General features: G+C 54.8%; 3 protein-coding genes across 4 annotated transcripts; 2 read left to right on the top strand and 1 right to left on the bottom strand.

Annotated features, from left to right (window-relative positions):
* Positions 1-42: 42 nt before the first annotated feature.
* Positions 43-4,449, top strand: LOC101062365 (G-protein coupled receptor 55-like). Its single transcript, XM_029832321.1, has 4 exons — positions 43-231; positions 1,170-1,319; positions 1,406-3,439; positions 3,612-4,449. Exons 3-4 carry the CDS (start codon positions 2,711-2,713, stop codon positions 3,816-3,818), a joined length of 936 nt encoding a protein of 311 aa, XP_029688181.1. The 5' UTR covers positions 43-231; positions 1,170-1,319; positions 1,406-2,710; the 3' UTR covers positions 3,819-4,449.
* Positions 4,450-4,638: 189 nt separating this feature from the next.
* Positions 4,639-8,298, bottom strand: LOC101078053 (integral membrane protein 2C-like). 2 transcript variants are annotated; one of them, XM_003978181.3, is made up of 6 exons: positions 8,047-8,298; positions 6,729-6,866; positions 6,450-6,638; positions 6,262-6,372; positions 6,030-6,180; positions 4,639-5,493 (listed from the first exon to the last, which is right to left on the bottom strand). In XM_003978181.3, exons 1-6 carry the CDS (start codon positions 8,131-8,133, stop codon positions 5,402-5,404), a joined length of 768 nt encoding a protein of 255 aa, XP_003978230.2. In that variant the 5' UTR covers positions 8,134-8,298; the 3' UTR covers positions 4,639-5,401. The 2 variants fall into 2 exon arrangements, with proteins under 2 accessions (XP_003978230.2, XP_011617798.2); XM_011619496.2 differs by having other exon boundaries at positions 6,450-6,641; positions 8,047-8,286.
* Positions 8,299-9,146: 848 nt separating this feature from the next.
* Positions 9,147-10,341, top strand: LOC115248575 (transcription cofactor HES-6-like). The gene is made up of 4 exons (XM_029832322.1): positions 9,147-9,333; positions 9,428-9,514; positions 9,592-9,673; positions 9,761-10,341. The coding sequence occupies exons 1-4, from the start codon at positions 9,181-9,183 to the stop codon at positions 10,147-10,149; spliced, it is 711 nt and encodes a 236-aa protein (XP_029688182.1). The 5' UTR covers positions 9,147-9,180; the 3' UTR covers positions 10,150-10,341.
* The last annotated feature ends 1,087 nt before the right edge of the window (positions 10,342-11,428 follow it).

Raw genomic sequence — 11,428 nt, 5'->3', positions numbered from 1 at the left:
TGTGCTCCGCTCACAATGTCCACTCTGTGAGACACCTCTGCCCCCCCCCCCCACACACACACGTCTCCCCCTCGCCTGCTGCTCTCCTGCTTCTCTCCCACTTTTGAACGTGGTCGCAGGGTCCCGGAGCGTCTTCGCCCCGTCTCTCGGTCGTCATGGTTGACAGCGACAAACTGAGCAGATGCTTCCTGCTGGTGCTGGTGGGGCTGTCGGTGGCCCTGCTGCGCACAGGTGAGTCACGCGGCTGCTGCCGTCCACCGCGCTCCTGCGGCGGCGCCGCCGCTCTTTCACCTCTGTCTGCTCTCTTCGGACGCCGTCGGCGTCGTGGCAACGGCACGAGTCAACAGATGCTGGTGTGGTTCTGCGTGGTCCCTCCGGCCACGTGCCTCGTTCGTCCTCGTTCGTCCTCGTTCGTCCTCGTTCGTCCTCGTTCGTCCTCGTTTGTCCTCGTTCGTCCTCGTTTGTCCTCGTTTGTCCTCGTTCGTCCTCGTTTGTCCTCGTTCGTCCTCGTTTGTCCTCGTTCGTCCTCGTTTGTCCTCGTTCGTCCTCGTCTCGTGGGAGAGTTAACACGCGAGGAAGGTGCGCAGAGGTGTGTTTGATGCCTCCGCGTCCTCAGACGTGAGGAGGCTGAATGGGTCGTGGTGCTGGTGGTCACTAGAGGAGCGTTGAGCCTCGAGAGGTCCGAGATGTTGGATCAAAGAAAAACATTTGAAATAAAAGTTGAGACGAGCACGAGTCCTGTTGGGCAATAGCTGCTGCTGGAAACACACAGGTGGAAAACCTGCTTGTTCTGTGTTTCAGCTTCTCGTTACATCATCGGCCCAGAAGGCGCCGGTTCATAAACAACTTTGTTTGTCCCCCGCTGACTCGCCGCGGCCTGATCTGGGTCTGGCCAGTCCTCCGCCCTCCTCGGCCGCACAGGCTGCCTTTTGTGAAGCCGGCTCAAGGCCTCATTGATGGCCGTCCTGGCCCCAGGCCTGGATCTACCGAGGCCAGGAGATCCAGGCCTGGGGGGGGGACGCAGACCCCATCAGTTTAGGTTCAGGTCCTGAGAGGACACCTCAAGGCTTCCCTGTCAGGGGACAGAGGACAGGGGACGGGGGACGGGGTCTGAGAGGCTGAGGGCTGAAGCTGACACACGTTTCAGTGGCTGCTTCCTTCGCCTACAGAGACGGTGACAATATCCAGGGACACCCAGGACACCATCTCTGGAGAACCTCCCGGGGACGTCATCACCAAGGACCCCTTCCAGGACATGACGGGGCAGCCCTTCACCTTCGACTACACAGACAGCACACACGTCCCGGCCAGCGATGAAGGTTCAGCAAACATCAGAACTCACCTAGATGAGTGTTTGCTTTACTAACCCCCCCCCCCCCCCGTGTGTGTGTGTGTGTGTGTGTAGGTGTGCTGGGACCTGGAGCCATCACAGCCATCGTTATCGCCGTCTTCCTGGGAGCATCTGTCCTCCTGGCCCTCATCATCATCACACTCAGAAAGTTCACCGCTTCCTAAAGTCAAAACTTCTGTGTGTGTGTCTGTGTGTGTGTGTGTCTGTGTGTGCGTGTGTGTGCGTGTGTGTGTGTGTGTGCGCCCAGGCAGGGCCCTGATTTGCGCTCTTGAACGGCCCTCTGGTCGCTCCGAACGTTCCTGTTTTCAGTTTCCTTCATATATTTGTTTTTGTCCCAGTTGGCAGAGTTTGAAGAGGCTCTTTGTGCCTTCGTTTGCTTTTATTTCTGCATGTTGGTGCTTTTTTTTGTTAGTCGTGTTTGCTGAAATTTGTGGGTTATCCAATTGGAAGTAGAGCAAATATGACTCAGATGTTACCAAGTGTGAAAGGTTGTGTAGTTTATTTTATGGGTCATTTTAATGGAAATAAATGGATTTTAGTTTCTGGGATCTTTTCACACAACAGAATCACCAGTACTCCCTTAATTTGAACACAATAAAGAGAAAATAAAAGTGATCCTTTAACAGGTTCTTCCGCCTTCTTTTGTAAAATGAAAAATGGTCTTTTTTCTCTTTTTCTTTGATCTCTGTGACCTTTCAATCAGTGGTGATTACCTGTTCTCTGGTTCACTGAAACCCGGAAGCCTTAAAATAATCAGAAATAACCTCACACACACACACACACACACACTCTGTTCAGCAGGCTTGTTGCAGTGACGCATGGAATGAAAGAGTCACCTGACCCGCCAACAGATGCCCAAACATCAAAGCCATCTGACGTGACATCAGGAGAATCACATGAGCTGCGTCTGCATTTTCAGTTGTGTAAATTCCTCTTCAGGAAGTGCAGCCCCGTCCTTTTCTCCTCCATGTGGGGCAGCAGGAGGAGGACCTGCCAAAGCTGAGGGACATTCAGGCTCCCAGAAGATGGATCTCGCGCTGACTTTTGAGACGTGCTTTCACTTTCTGCAGCGCCCGCCGGAGCGTCGACCCACAGACGTTGGCTCAGCGTCTCAGGAAGTGGTGGTGCAACCATGGTAGAGAAAACAGAAGTGCGTCTGGCACACACACAGACAGACAGACAGACGGACGGACGCACGCACGGCGGGGTGTCGCTGAGCCCTTTTTATCCTGATTTTGATGAGTTTGGAGATGCTGCAGAGCTGAAGGATTCAAGCTGGGGCCCTCAGAGGTTTCTGTGTAGGAGCGTCACTCACGGACAGGAACTCCTGAGTGGAGAACTTCGGCTCAACCGTCCGTCATGGCGAGCAACTGCTCCTTTGAAGCGGTCGACCATCTGATGGTGTACCTGGAGCTGGCGGTCTACGTGCCCATTTTCGTGTGCGGTTTTATCCTGAACGCCATGGCGCTGGTGGTCTTCTGCCTTCTTCTACGGAAATGGACAGAGTCCACCATTTACATGAGCAGCCTGGCTCTGATGGACCTCCTCCTCCTCTTCCTCCTTCCCTTCAAGATGCACGCCACCAGCAACCCCTGGCCGGCCCACCTCCAGCCTCTCTGCTCAGTCCTGGAAAGTTTGTATTTTGTGGGGATTTACGGAAGCATCTACACCATCCTGAGCATCGCCGTGGACCGCTGGCTGGCCATCTGCCACCCTTTCAAAGCCAAGCAGCTGCGCTCGCCACGGGCGGCCCTGGCGGCGTGCGTGGGGGTCTGGGTCGTGGTGCTGGCGGCGATCTTCCCCACCAGCTATCACTTCAGGGAGCTCGGGGAGACGGACTTCCACTGCTTCCACAGGTTTTCAGACAAGGGCTGGAACCCTCTGGTCATCAGCTGCCTGCTGGTGTTTGGCTTCCTGGCGCCAGCGCTGGTGCTGGTTTCCTGCTCGGCCCAGATCATCTGGACCCTTCAGCAGTCGGGCCAGCACAGCCCGCAGAGCCGAGCCTGCGTGAAGATCATCTACAGCAGCCTGAGCGCCTTCCTGCTGCCTTTCACCTCCAGTCACTTGGCCATCCTGCTGCAGTTCCTGGTGAGTTCCTCAAGTCCTCAAACATGTTCACAAGTTCCATTTGTGCGTTTTAAAAGGCGCTTTATTGAACTCCTGAACGCGGTGCAACCTAAGGCCGCGGGCAACAAATACACATCAAAGCAGCAAAGGCAGAAGAAGGTTTTTGACAGTGATGCTTTATCTTCTGACCCAGGTGCATCAGGGGGTGATCCAGGACTGCGGCGCCCAGCGCAGCATCAGCTTCTTCATCCAGATGAGCATGTGTGTGTCCAACGTCACCTGCTGCCTGGACGCTCTGTGCTACTACTTCATCGCCCACGAGGTGAGAAGCAGCAAAAAGACCTTAAAGCTCTCGGTCTTCAGGCAGAGAAGAACCACCTGCAGCACTTCAGAGGTCTGAAACAGGGGGGAAACGGGCCGGCGTGACAGCAGCTGGGCCCAAAGTTCAACATTCAGAGGAGAAAAACCAGCTTTTGGTCTGAGAACAGGAAGTGTTTGCATACACGAAAACCCACAAAGAAGCCTGTGAAACCAGGTCGCAAACAGGTGCCCTGAATGCTGAGAAGCTCAGAGACGTCAATGGAACAATGAGGGAAGGGGGGCACCGTCCCCGGGCCTGCAGCCCTCACCTGCGGCCCGTTGGTTCCAGTCCCTTTATGTTCCTAATCTGCACGAAACAGGAAGCATCCTGCAGGGAAACGTTCCTGTTGCTCTGGCGACGGAGCAGTTCAACATTTTGGTGTCAGTCATCATCCGTAGCGCCTGTGACAGATTTACTGCTTAGTCGTGTAATTATTGTGGCGGCACGAGCACCAACGCGCCTCAAACCTGCGCGGCGGCGGTCGGCCCCATGCCGAGGGCGGCGCCGAGCGCGTGACTGTAAACGTTGAAGATAAAACTGCACTTTCAATCTGGCTTTTAAATTTATACACGTGTATTTTGTACATTTAAATTCAATTATGATTAAAACTCTAATCTGTTGTCAAATTAACTGTTATATGCAGAAGTATTAAAGTTTCTTCATTTAAAAAGCAGCTGCTGAATTATTGTCTGTTTTAGTCTGTTTTAGAAGGACAAACGTCATATTTGCAGTATAAAAATGATCAAAAGTGAAGTTTCTCGGACGAATCTGAGCGGCGGCCGGCCCAACGTCAGCCCCCGACCGTCTCCACGGCGGCCGGCGCCAGCTCCTCCCCCCACAACAACATCCACAACACACAACATGTTGATCCTGGTTTATTTTTCAAAGCGGCGAGATATTCCATGAAAATGTGTCTGTACAATGAGCGCAGTGATCCAGAGGGCGCCGGCGCTCGCTCCCGCCCCTGGGATGAATCCACCCTTCAGAGAGGGAAACATGGCGAGCAGTCGTGAGCCTTTGATGTCGTCTACAGTAAAAAGCCTTCTCGGCGTTCCCTCGGCGCCGCCTTTGGCAGCGGCGCTCTCACACTGTGGTTCCTGCCCCTCCCTCTAAAGCACGATTTACAGTCTAAAGCCATTTGATCCAACGAAGGGGGGGGGGGGACCAAAGGAAAGGAAAGAGACGCAACACAGCTCAGTTTGAGATAAAAATCTATGCAAGTAACAATATGCTTTAAATAAGTACAGAATATTGCTTCGGTACAGCTGAAGTTACATACAGGCATCGTCAGAAACTACGTGAGGTAAGTTCGGCCTCTTCCGGCCTCGGAAATAAAAGTACCCGCGAAACAAAGGTCAGCTGGAGCGCACGGTGGCGCGGCCCCCCCCACCAGTGCCCACAGTGACAGGAAACTAAAGGTGGTGATGAGTATCGGGCACGCTCACGTCTCCTGACACGCTACAGGCGGATCACCTCTACACTGAAAAGGCTCAACAACAGAACTCCCTGGTCAGACGGACACGTTGAGACGAGCAGGTAAAGTGCAGGTAAAAGCCTAAAGAATTAGAGGTATGGTTTGGAATCGGCGTCGCTATTGGATGGCTGAGATTTCCGCCGCAGATTCAGACTCTGTCGCAGATCACAGTTTCGACCACGAACGTGTTCTCGAAGTGACGGATGCTGTGGCACGTCCTCGCCTCCCGCCTCTCCATGCCTGCAACACAGACAGACACGCGTGGTTAACTGACAGGCAGCTCCAGCCCTCGCCATAGCAAGGTAGCCCCGCCCACAGACGCCTGTGATCTCGCCCCATTTAGCTCAACCTGGGGGGGGGGCGGTGCGTCATGGCCACAGCGAATCAAAAGCAGCAGCAACACCGACTTCACCCGCCTGCATCACTGCCTCCTCCACAGTGTGGATGTTTCAGTGACTCACGATCTGTAGCAGGAAGTTCCCAAGCTGCCCCCCCCCCCCACACACACACACACACACACTCACACACACACGCCGTGATAGCTGGTGGCGGAGGACATCACGCTACTGAAACTGTCTCAAGTGCTGCTGGGAATATTTCCATATTTGGTTCTGGCTGCGTTTGTGTCCGGCGTGACGCGGCGCCCGGCGGCGCCGTCACACCGGATTTCCCTCTGATTCACCGGGTCTTGCGGGCGACCACGTAGGCGCCACATGGCGGCCTGAACGCCAGTTGCTCGTGACTTCGCGGGTCATGCTGGCGAGGCGTGCACTCACGTCGGCGTTGGCTGCGGCGCCGGAGGCGGTAGGTGTCTTTGCCGTAGCACAGCCGGTGGATGAAGGGCCCGAGCTGCCTCATGTTCCTCACCCTCCCCGTCACCATCATCTCCTCCTGGACGATGTACGTCTGCGGGAGGTACGTCCCTCTCTGCAGGACAAAGGGGCGCCAACAATGAGAGAGGGGAGTCCGCCCTGGGGTCCACGGCGCCCAGCAGTGACCTTGCCTCACCTTGACGTTGACGAGCAGCTCCCACAGGTTCCTCGGTGGCATCACCGTGGTGGTGTTGAGCTCGGTGATGTAGCATTTGTCCAGAGCGATGTCGTGATAAGCTGTGAGACCCTGGAACCGTCGTTATGGGGGGTTAGAACAGGTTATGCGGGTGTTACCACAACGTGCGGCGGCGGAGGAGGGCCTACCCTCTGGAAGTCGTGGATGATGTCGGCAGGGTCGCTGCCTCCAAAGTGCGGCACCGGAACGCTGATCTGCTCGTAGTTGTCATCAAGGTAGATGCCGACGTTCTCCTCCAGCTCCTGCCGGCCCCTCAACGGGGCGTAAATGGAATCCTCGTAAACGATCCGGCAGTGGAACAAGCTGTCTTCTGGAATCTGCTGCGGGGCCAAAACAGCTGCGCGTTAGCACGAGTCGGCTCCTTCTCTGGACTCTGGACCAGAAGCTGAACCTGAAGCTGAACCGACCTGAGCTGTGGAGTAGTGGCGGTAGATGTAGACGGAGGCCGTCACCAGCGCCGAGGTGAGGACCACCAGGCCCAGCGTCAGGCAGCACAGGCCGCTTGGGAACTGTCTCTTGGGACTGACGGGAAGAACCAGCTGTTCCTGGAAGGAGGAGCAACATGCTTGTGAGTTTACCGTAACGACGACGCCTCTGCCGGGAGACGTTCACGTGGAAACGCTCCCGATGACACGAGTCCAGAGGAAATTCTGACAGGAGCAGGCTGCCAACGGGTTAGTCAGAGGAGGAGATCTGGTAGACGTAGGATGGACGAGGAAGAAGACGCACCAGCTGCCCACCCACAGTCTCACAGTCGATCTGCTGGCTTTCCCTACTACTGTTGCCATGGAGACGGGAAGCAGGGAGGACAGATTGTGCCAGGCTCTGACGGAGATGCTGGCACGTGGCGTCTGGGTCTATTCTGAGAGGCCTAATTCCACTTTCTATATTTGAAGTTCGCCCTCAGTGGGGCCTGATGCGTGGAGTCCCGCGGCGGAGGCGGGCGTATTTATAGAGCGACCGGCGCCACCTGTGACGCCACTCGCAGCCCTTTGTGACGTAGCAAACCGGTGAGGGATGCTGAGAGGAGCAAGACGTGCGTCATCCAGCGTCTGCGGGCCTGAGGTGATGCGAGACGTGCAGACATCGAGAGAAGGCGGCGAGCAGCCTGGCGTCCATCACCGCCTGCTGTTGCGGCGACTCGCTCGCTCTGGCTGTTTTAACGGTCGTGATGCTCCTGTTTCCAATGTGCCGTGGACACAGAGGCAGGATTCACATCCAGCACATCCGCTCCCTCGCTGCCACCTGCATGACGCCAGGTGACGTCACAGGCTGGTGCAGATGTGACAGTTGTGGTCTCCTGGTTAAAAGGACAGGCATCAACTCTGACAGAACTCCGTGCACGCGTCAGGAGCCGTGCGCCAGCTACAACTGTCACCTGCAGTCCCTCCTCTCGCAAGGTGACGTAATGTCAATATTCATGCTATAGCTTTTGCCTTTAGCATAGGATTGGCTGCTATTCCTGATAAATAGTGCCAAATACAATGCAAAAGAACTTGGACTTATTTACATGAATATATAATTGCACCTATTGAAGTATTGCATGAGTGCATATTTTGAAACATACAGGAAGGCGACTGCTAAACCGTGTTGGATTCACGTCATAAATCCTATTAAAGCACATGATCACGCACTCATATGACAGCATAGCGGGTCGACAGGAACCTACAGACACAAGAATCAGAAGATTCAACACAACGACAAGAAGAGAGCAGCCACACTCACGCTAGCTTGAGGTATCCTGATCTGCTCTCCATCCACGTCTTTCTCGGGCTTCTGCGCCGACACTGGCTGGAAGGTGATCTTCACCATGCTTGTTTGGTTCGGTGTCGGACGGCTTTGTCTCAGCGGGTCCAGTGAGCTGCTCTCCTGCACCGAACCGGACACTTTATATAGCGAAGCAGCAGCGTCGCCCCCGGGCCTCGGTGACGTCACAAGCGCGTCCGCTCTGACGAACGAGCGCTGAGTGGGCCCGGAGGAAGCGCCGCCTCTGTGCTGTCACAATAAGAGCGCCCGTACGGACCAGTCCTTTCTGCTGGGCGGTAGACCTGTTGTTTCAACCTTTTAAAAATTCGGTTCCATCCGCTTAAGTTCCTTATCACGTGGTTAAAGTAAAAAAGTGTGTTTGTTTGCTGCTCGGTTGAAACCCGCAGCATCGTGCTCTTATTGTGAAGGCAAACACCCAATAAGGCATTGTCTTCCGTGTTTTATTTAAAGCTGCGTCCCTGTTGTCGGCAGCATCATCCGGAAATGTAGGAATGGATCAAAGTCTCGTCCAGACTGGGCCAAACTGTTGTTGCTGTTGTTATTATTATTATTATTATCATTATCAGCATTGTTATTATTGTAGTAGTAGTAAGATTTGTATTACTATGGGTTTGTGTAGTAACCAACAACCATGACAAAGCACGTCTGCATTTCAGACCTTTGCAGCTCATTCAAGACAAAAACGTTGAAGTTGAAGACGTTTAACTTGACAACGCGGTGATGTTGGTGCCCGCAAAGCTTCCAACACAACAGGAATCGGCCACCCGGCTCGTCCGGTTTGAGAGTGCTGGCTCATCAGGATCAGGAGCCCTGACTCACGGGTGTGATGTGCGTGTCACACTCGTGCAGCACCGCCTAATTCAAAGGAGAGAAGCGGGTCGCTCATAATCAGGCATGAAAGCGACCCAGAGCAGAACCAGTCCCCCCACCGGGGACGCAACGGGACGGCCGGAAACCGATTCATGAGTCTGCTTCTGACGGGTTGATGGTCCCGCTGCAGGGGTGGGTGCAGAGAAACCCACCCCACCCCTGCGACATCCCACTAGCTCCAAACTACCCCCCCCCCCCCCCCCCCCCCCCATTCACATGTAAATGAGCATATATGAGCCCCTGCGCGGCCGAGTCTGTGGGCCATTGCGCCACCGACCGTCTCTAACGGCTCTCTGGACCTGGACCAACATGGCCCCGCTGCGCAGCAACGCCGACGGTACCGACAGAGGAGATGGGCTCGAATCAGACCGAAAGGTGAGGGGGTCCTGAATTAAAGTAACTCCGAAAAGTCTCCGTTGATCTAACGGGAGGGGGGGGGGCGCCGCTGCTGTTGCTGTTTCTGGCGCAGGCGAGGAAGCCGCTGGTGGAGAAGAAGAGGAGGGCTCGAATCAACAAGAGCTTGGAAGAACTCAGGCTCCTCGTCGCTGAGCCGGATGTGAGAGAACATTTACAACTGTTGGTTCCATCCAGAAAAGGTGAATAGAGCCTCTGAGTCTTTGCCGCTGTGCTCAGTTGCAGTCAAAGTTGGAGAATGCTGAACTCTTGGCCATGACGGTCAAGCGCGTGGAGAACATCCTGCAGGACCCGACTCCAGGTAACCTCCACCCACACCTTCACGCCATGAAGCTGCGCCCCAGGTGGCTGCTCACGCCTCAGCCTTCCTGATCCATGTCCCCTGCAGACGCGGAAGCTTCCAGCCGGGAGGCCTGCGAGCGCTTCACCGCGGGCTACATCCAGTGCATGCACGACGTGCACACCTTCGTGTCCACCTGTCCCGGGGTCGACCAGACCTTCGCCGCGGAGCTGCTGCACCACCTGATGGAGAGCATGCCCTTGAACGACCAAGAGCGTCAGCGGGGGATCCCGGACGCTCTGAGCACTCGGCCCCCGTGTGGGGGGGGGTCGGCCGCCTGGGGGTCCCCCGCACCGTCCAGCAGCGATCACCCCTACTCGGACCTGGACGAGACAGAATCTGAGCAGAACCACTTTTCCTCTTTAGACGAGGCTGAAAGTCAAGATCTCAGCTTTTTTTCCGGGGCTCCTTCCAAACCCACCTGGAGGCCGTGGTAGACCCTCCAGTCACTGGGAACGATGCTTCACACCTGTGTGCACCTGTGTGCGCGTGGGTGAAGATGTACTGATAGTTGTGTGTAACTTATGTTAGAAAGTTTCACCCTGATATTAAATATCAGCCAGTGGAAAGTCGCTGTCAGCTCTTCTGAGTAAGGTGTAATAAATATCTTTTTTTGGTGTTTTCGTCTATTTTTGTAGAAGTTCCTTCCAGAAAAGCCTATTCACACACACACAGAGTGCACGTCTGCCCACACACGGCTGTTTCTAAGACATTGTATTACTCTGCACAATTGTGGGCCATGCGTGTGCACTGGTTCCCACGTTCAGTTTGCTCTCCGTAGGCACTGGTGAGGTGTGACATGAGTAATCTCGCTCCTTTTATAGGCCTGCTCGTCGTTCTGCTTCTGATGTTGCGCTTTGAAAAGGAGGCTTTACTGAGCATGTTGCACACTATCGCTGTTCACTTACCACCTTCACCTCCAGTTACCACCTTCACCTCCAGTTACCATCTTCACCTCCAGTTACCACCTTCACCTCCAGTTACCACCTTCACCTCCAGTTACCATCTTCACCTCCAGTTACCATCTTCACCTCCAGTTACCACCTTCACCTCCAGTTACCACCTTCACCTCCAGTTACCATCTTCACCTCCAGTGACCACCTTCACCTCCAGTGACCACCTTCACCTCCAGTGACCATCTTCACCTCCAGTGACCATCTTCACCTCCAGTGACCACCTTCACCTCGTTGATGGAGGGAATGTGTAGATTAAATCATGCTAGGAGTGCTTGTGTCAGACGGGCCCCCGGAGCTCCTGGTGAGAGCAGCAGACGCAGCCTTGCCTCCACACAGTCGGGCCCCCAACGGCAGATGAATAAGAAAAGAGGCCCCGGTGCTCAGCCACCTCCGCCAGGCGTCTGTGACGAGCACGCTGGGATTAGCATTGGCAGCAGCTGTGAGGGAGCGTCTTTAATCGGCTGACAACGAGCCTCAGTGGAGTTCAGAAGCAGCAGCTTTAGAGAGCTCCACCTACAGCAGGAACCCAATAATAACAAGAAGAAGAATGAGCTGGTCCAATAATGCATCGCTGCACAGCAACACAGGAAACCACATTACCTCTTGATGTGACATTCTGTTCTTTCTAAAGCACCAAATATTTGTTTCTTTTTACTGCCTCCCTTAAAATTTGACTAACAGCTGGAAACATTCGTCTACTCCTCTGTTAGGGTCAGACCGGCGACCTGCGGGTGTCTGGAGGTGCAGACGAGCCCCGCGG

The sequence above is a fragment of the Takifugu rubripes genome, unplaced genomic scaffold, assembly GCF_901000725.2.
Source record: "Takifugu rubripes unplaced genomic scaffold, fTakRub1.2, whole genome shotgun sequence".
Lineage (NCBI taxonomy): Eukaryota > Metazoa > Chordata > Actinopteri > Tetraodontiformes > Tetraodontidae > Takifugu > Takifugu rubripes.
Note: the sequence above shows the minus strand (reverse complement) of the source record. Positions and strands in the feature narration are given on the sequence as shown.

Excerpts from the sequence above, each read along its gene's own strand:
- LOC101062365 (XM_029832321.1), top strand. The coding sequence starts at position 2,711 with ATGGCGAGCAACTGCTCCTTTGAAGCGGTCGACCATCTGATGGTGTAC. Across the intron at positions 3,440-3,611 it reads CCATCCTGCTGCAGTTCCTG|GTGCATCAGGGGGTGATCCA; the intron begins GTGAGTTCCTCA and ends CTTCTGACCCAG.
- LOC101078053 (XM_011619496.2), bottom strand. The coding sequence starts at position 8,133 with ATGGTGAAGATCACCTTCCAGCCAGTGTCGGCGCAGAAGCCCGAGAAA. Across the intron at positions 6,867-8,046 it reads TCAGGATACCTCAAGCTAGC|GAACAGCTGGTTCTTCCCGT; the intron begins GTGAGTGTGGCT and ends TCCTCCTTCCAG. Across the intron at positions 6,373-6,449 it reads TCATCCACGACTTCCAGAGG|GGTCTCACAGCTTATCACGA; the intron begins GTAGGCCCTCCT and ends CGACGGTTCCAG.
- LOC115248575 (XM_029832322.1), top strand. The coding sequence starts at position 9,181 with ATGAGCATATATGAGCCCCTGCGCGGCCGAGTCTGTGGGCCATTGCGC. Across the intron at positions 9,515-9,591 it reads TCCTCGTCGCTGAGCCGGAT|TTGCAGTCAAAGTTGGAGAA; the intron begins GTGAGAGAACAT and ends CGCTGTGCTCAG. Across the intron at positions 9,674-9,760 it reads CCTGCAGGACCCGACTCCAG|ACGCGGAAGCTTCCAGCCGG; the intron begins GTAACCTCCACC and ends TGTCCCCTGCAG.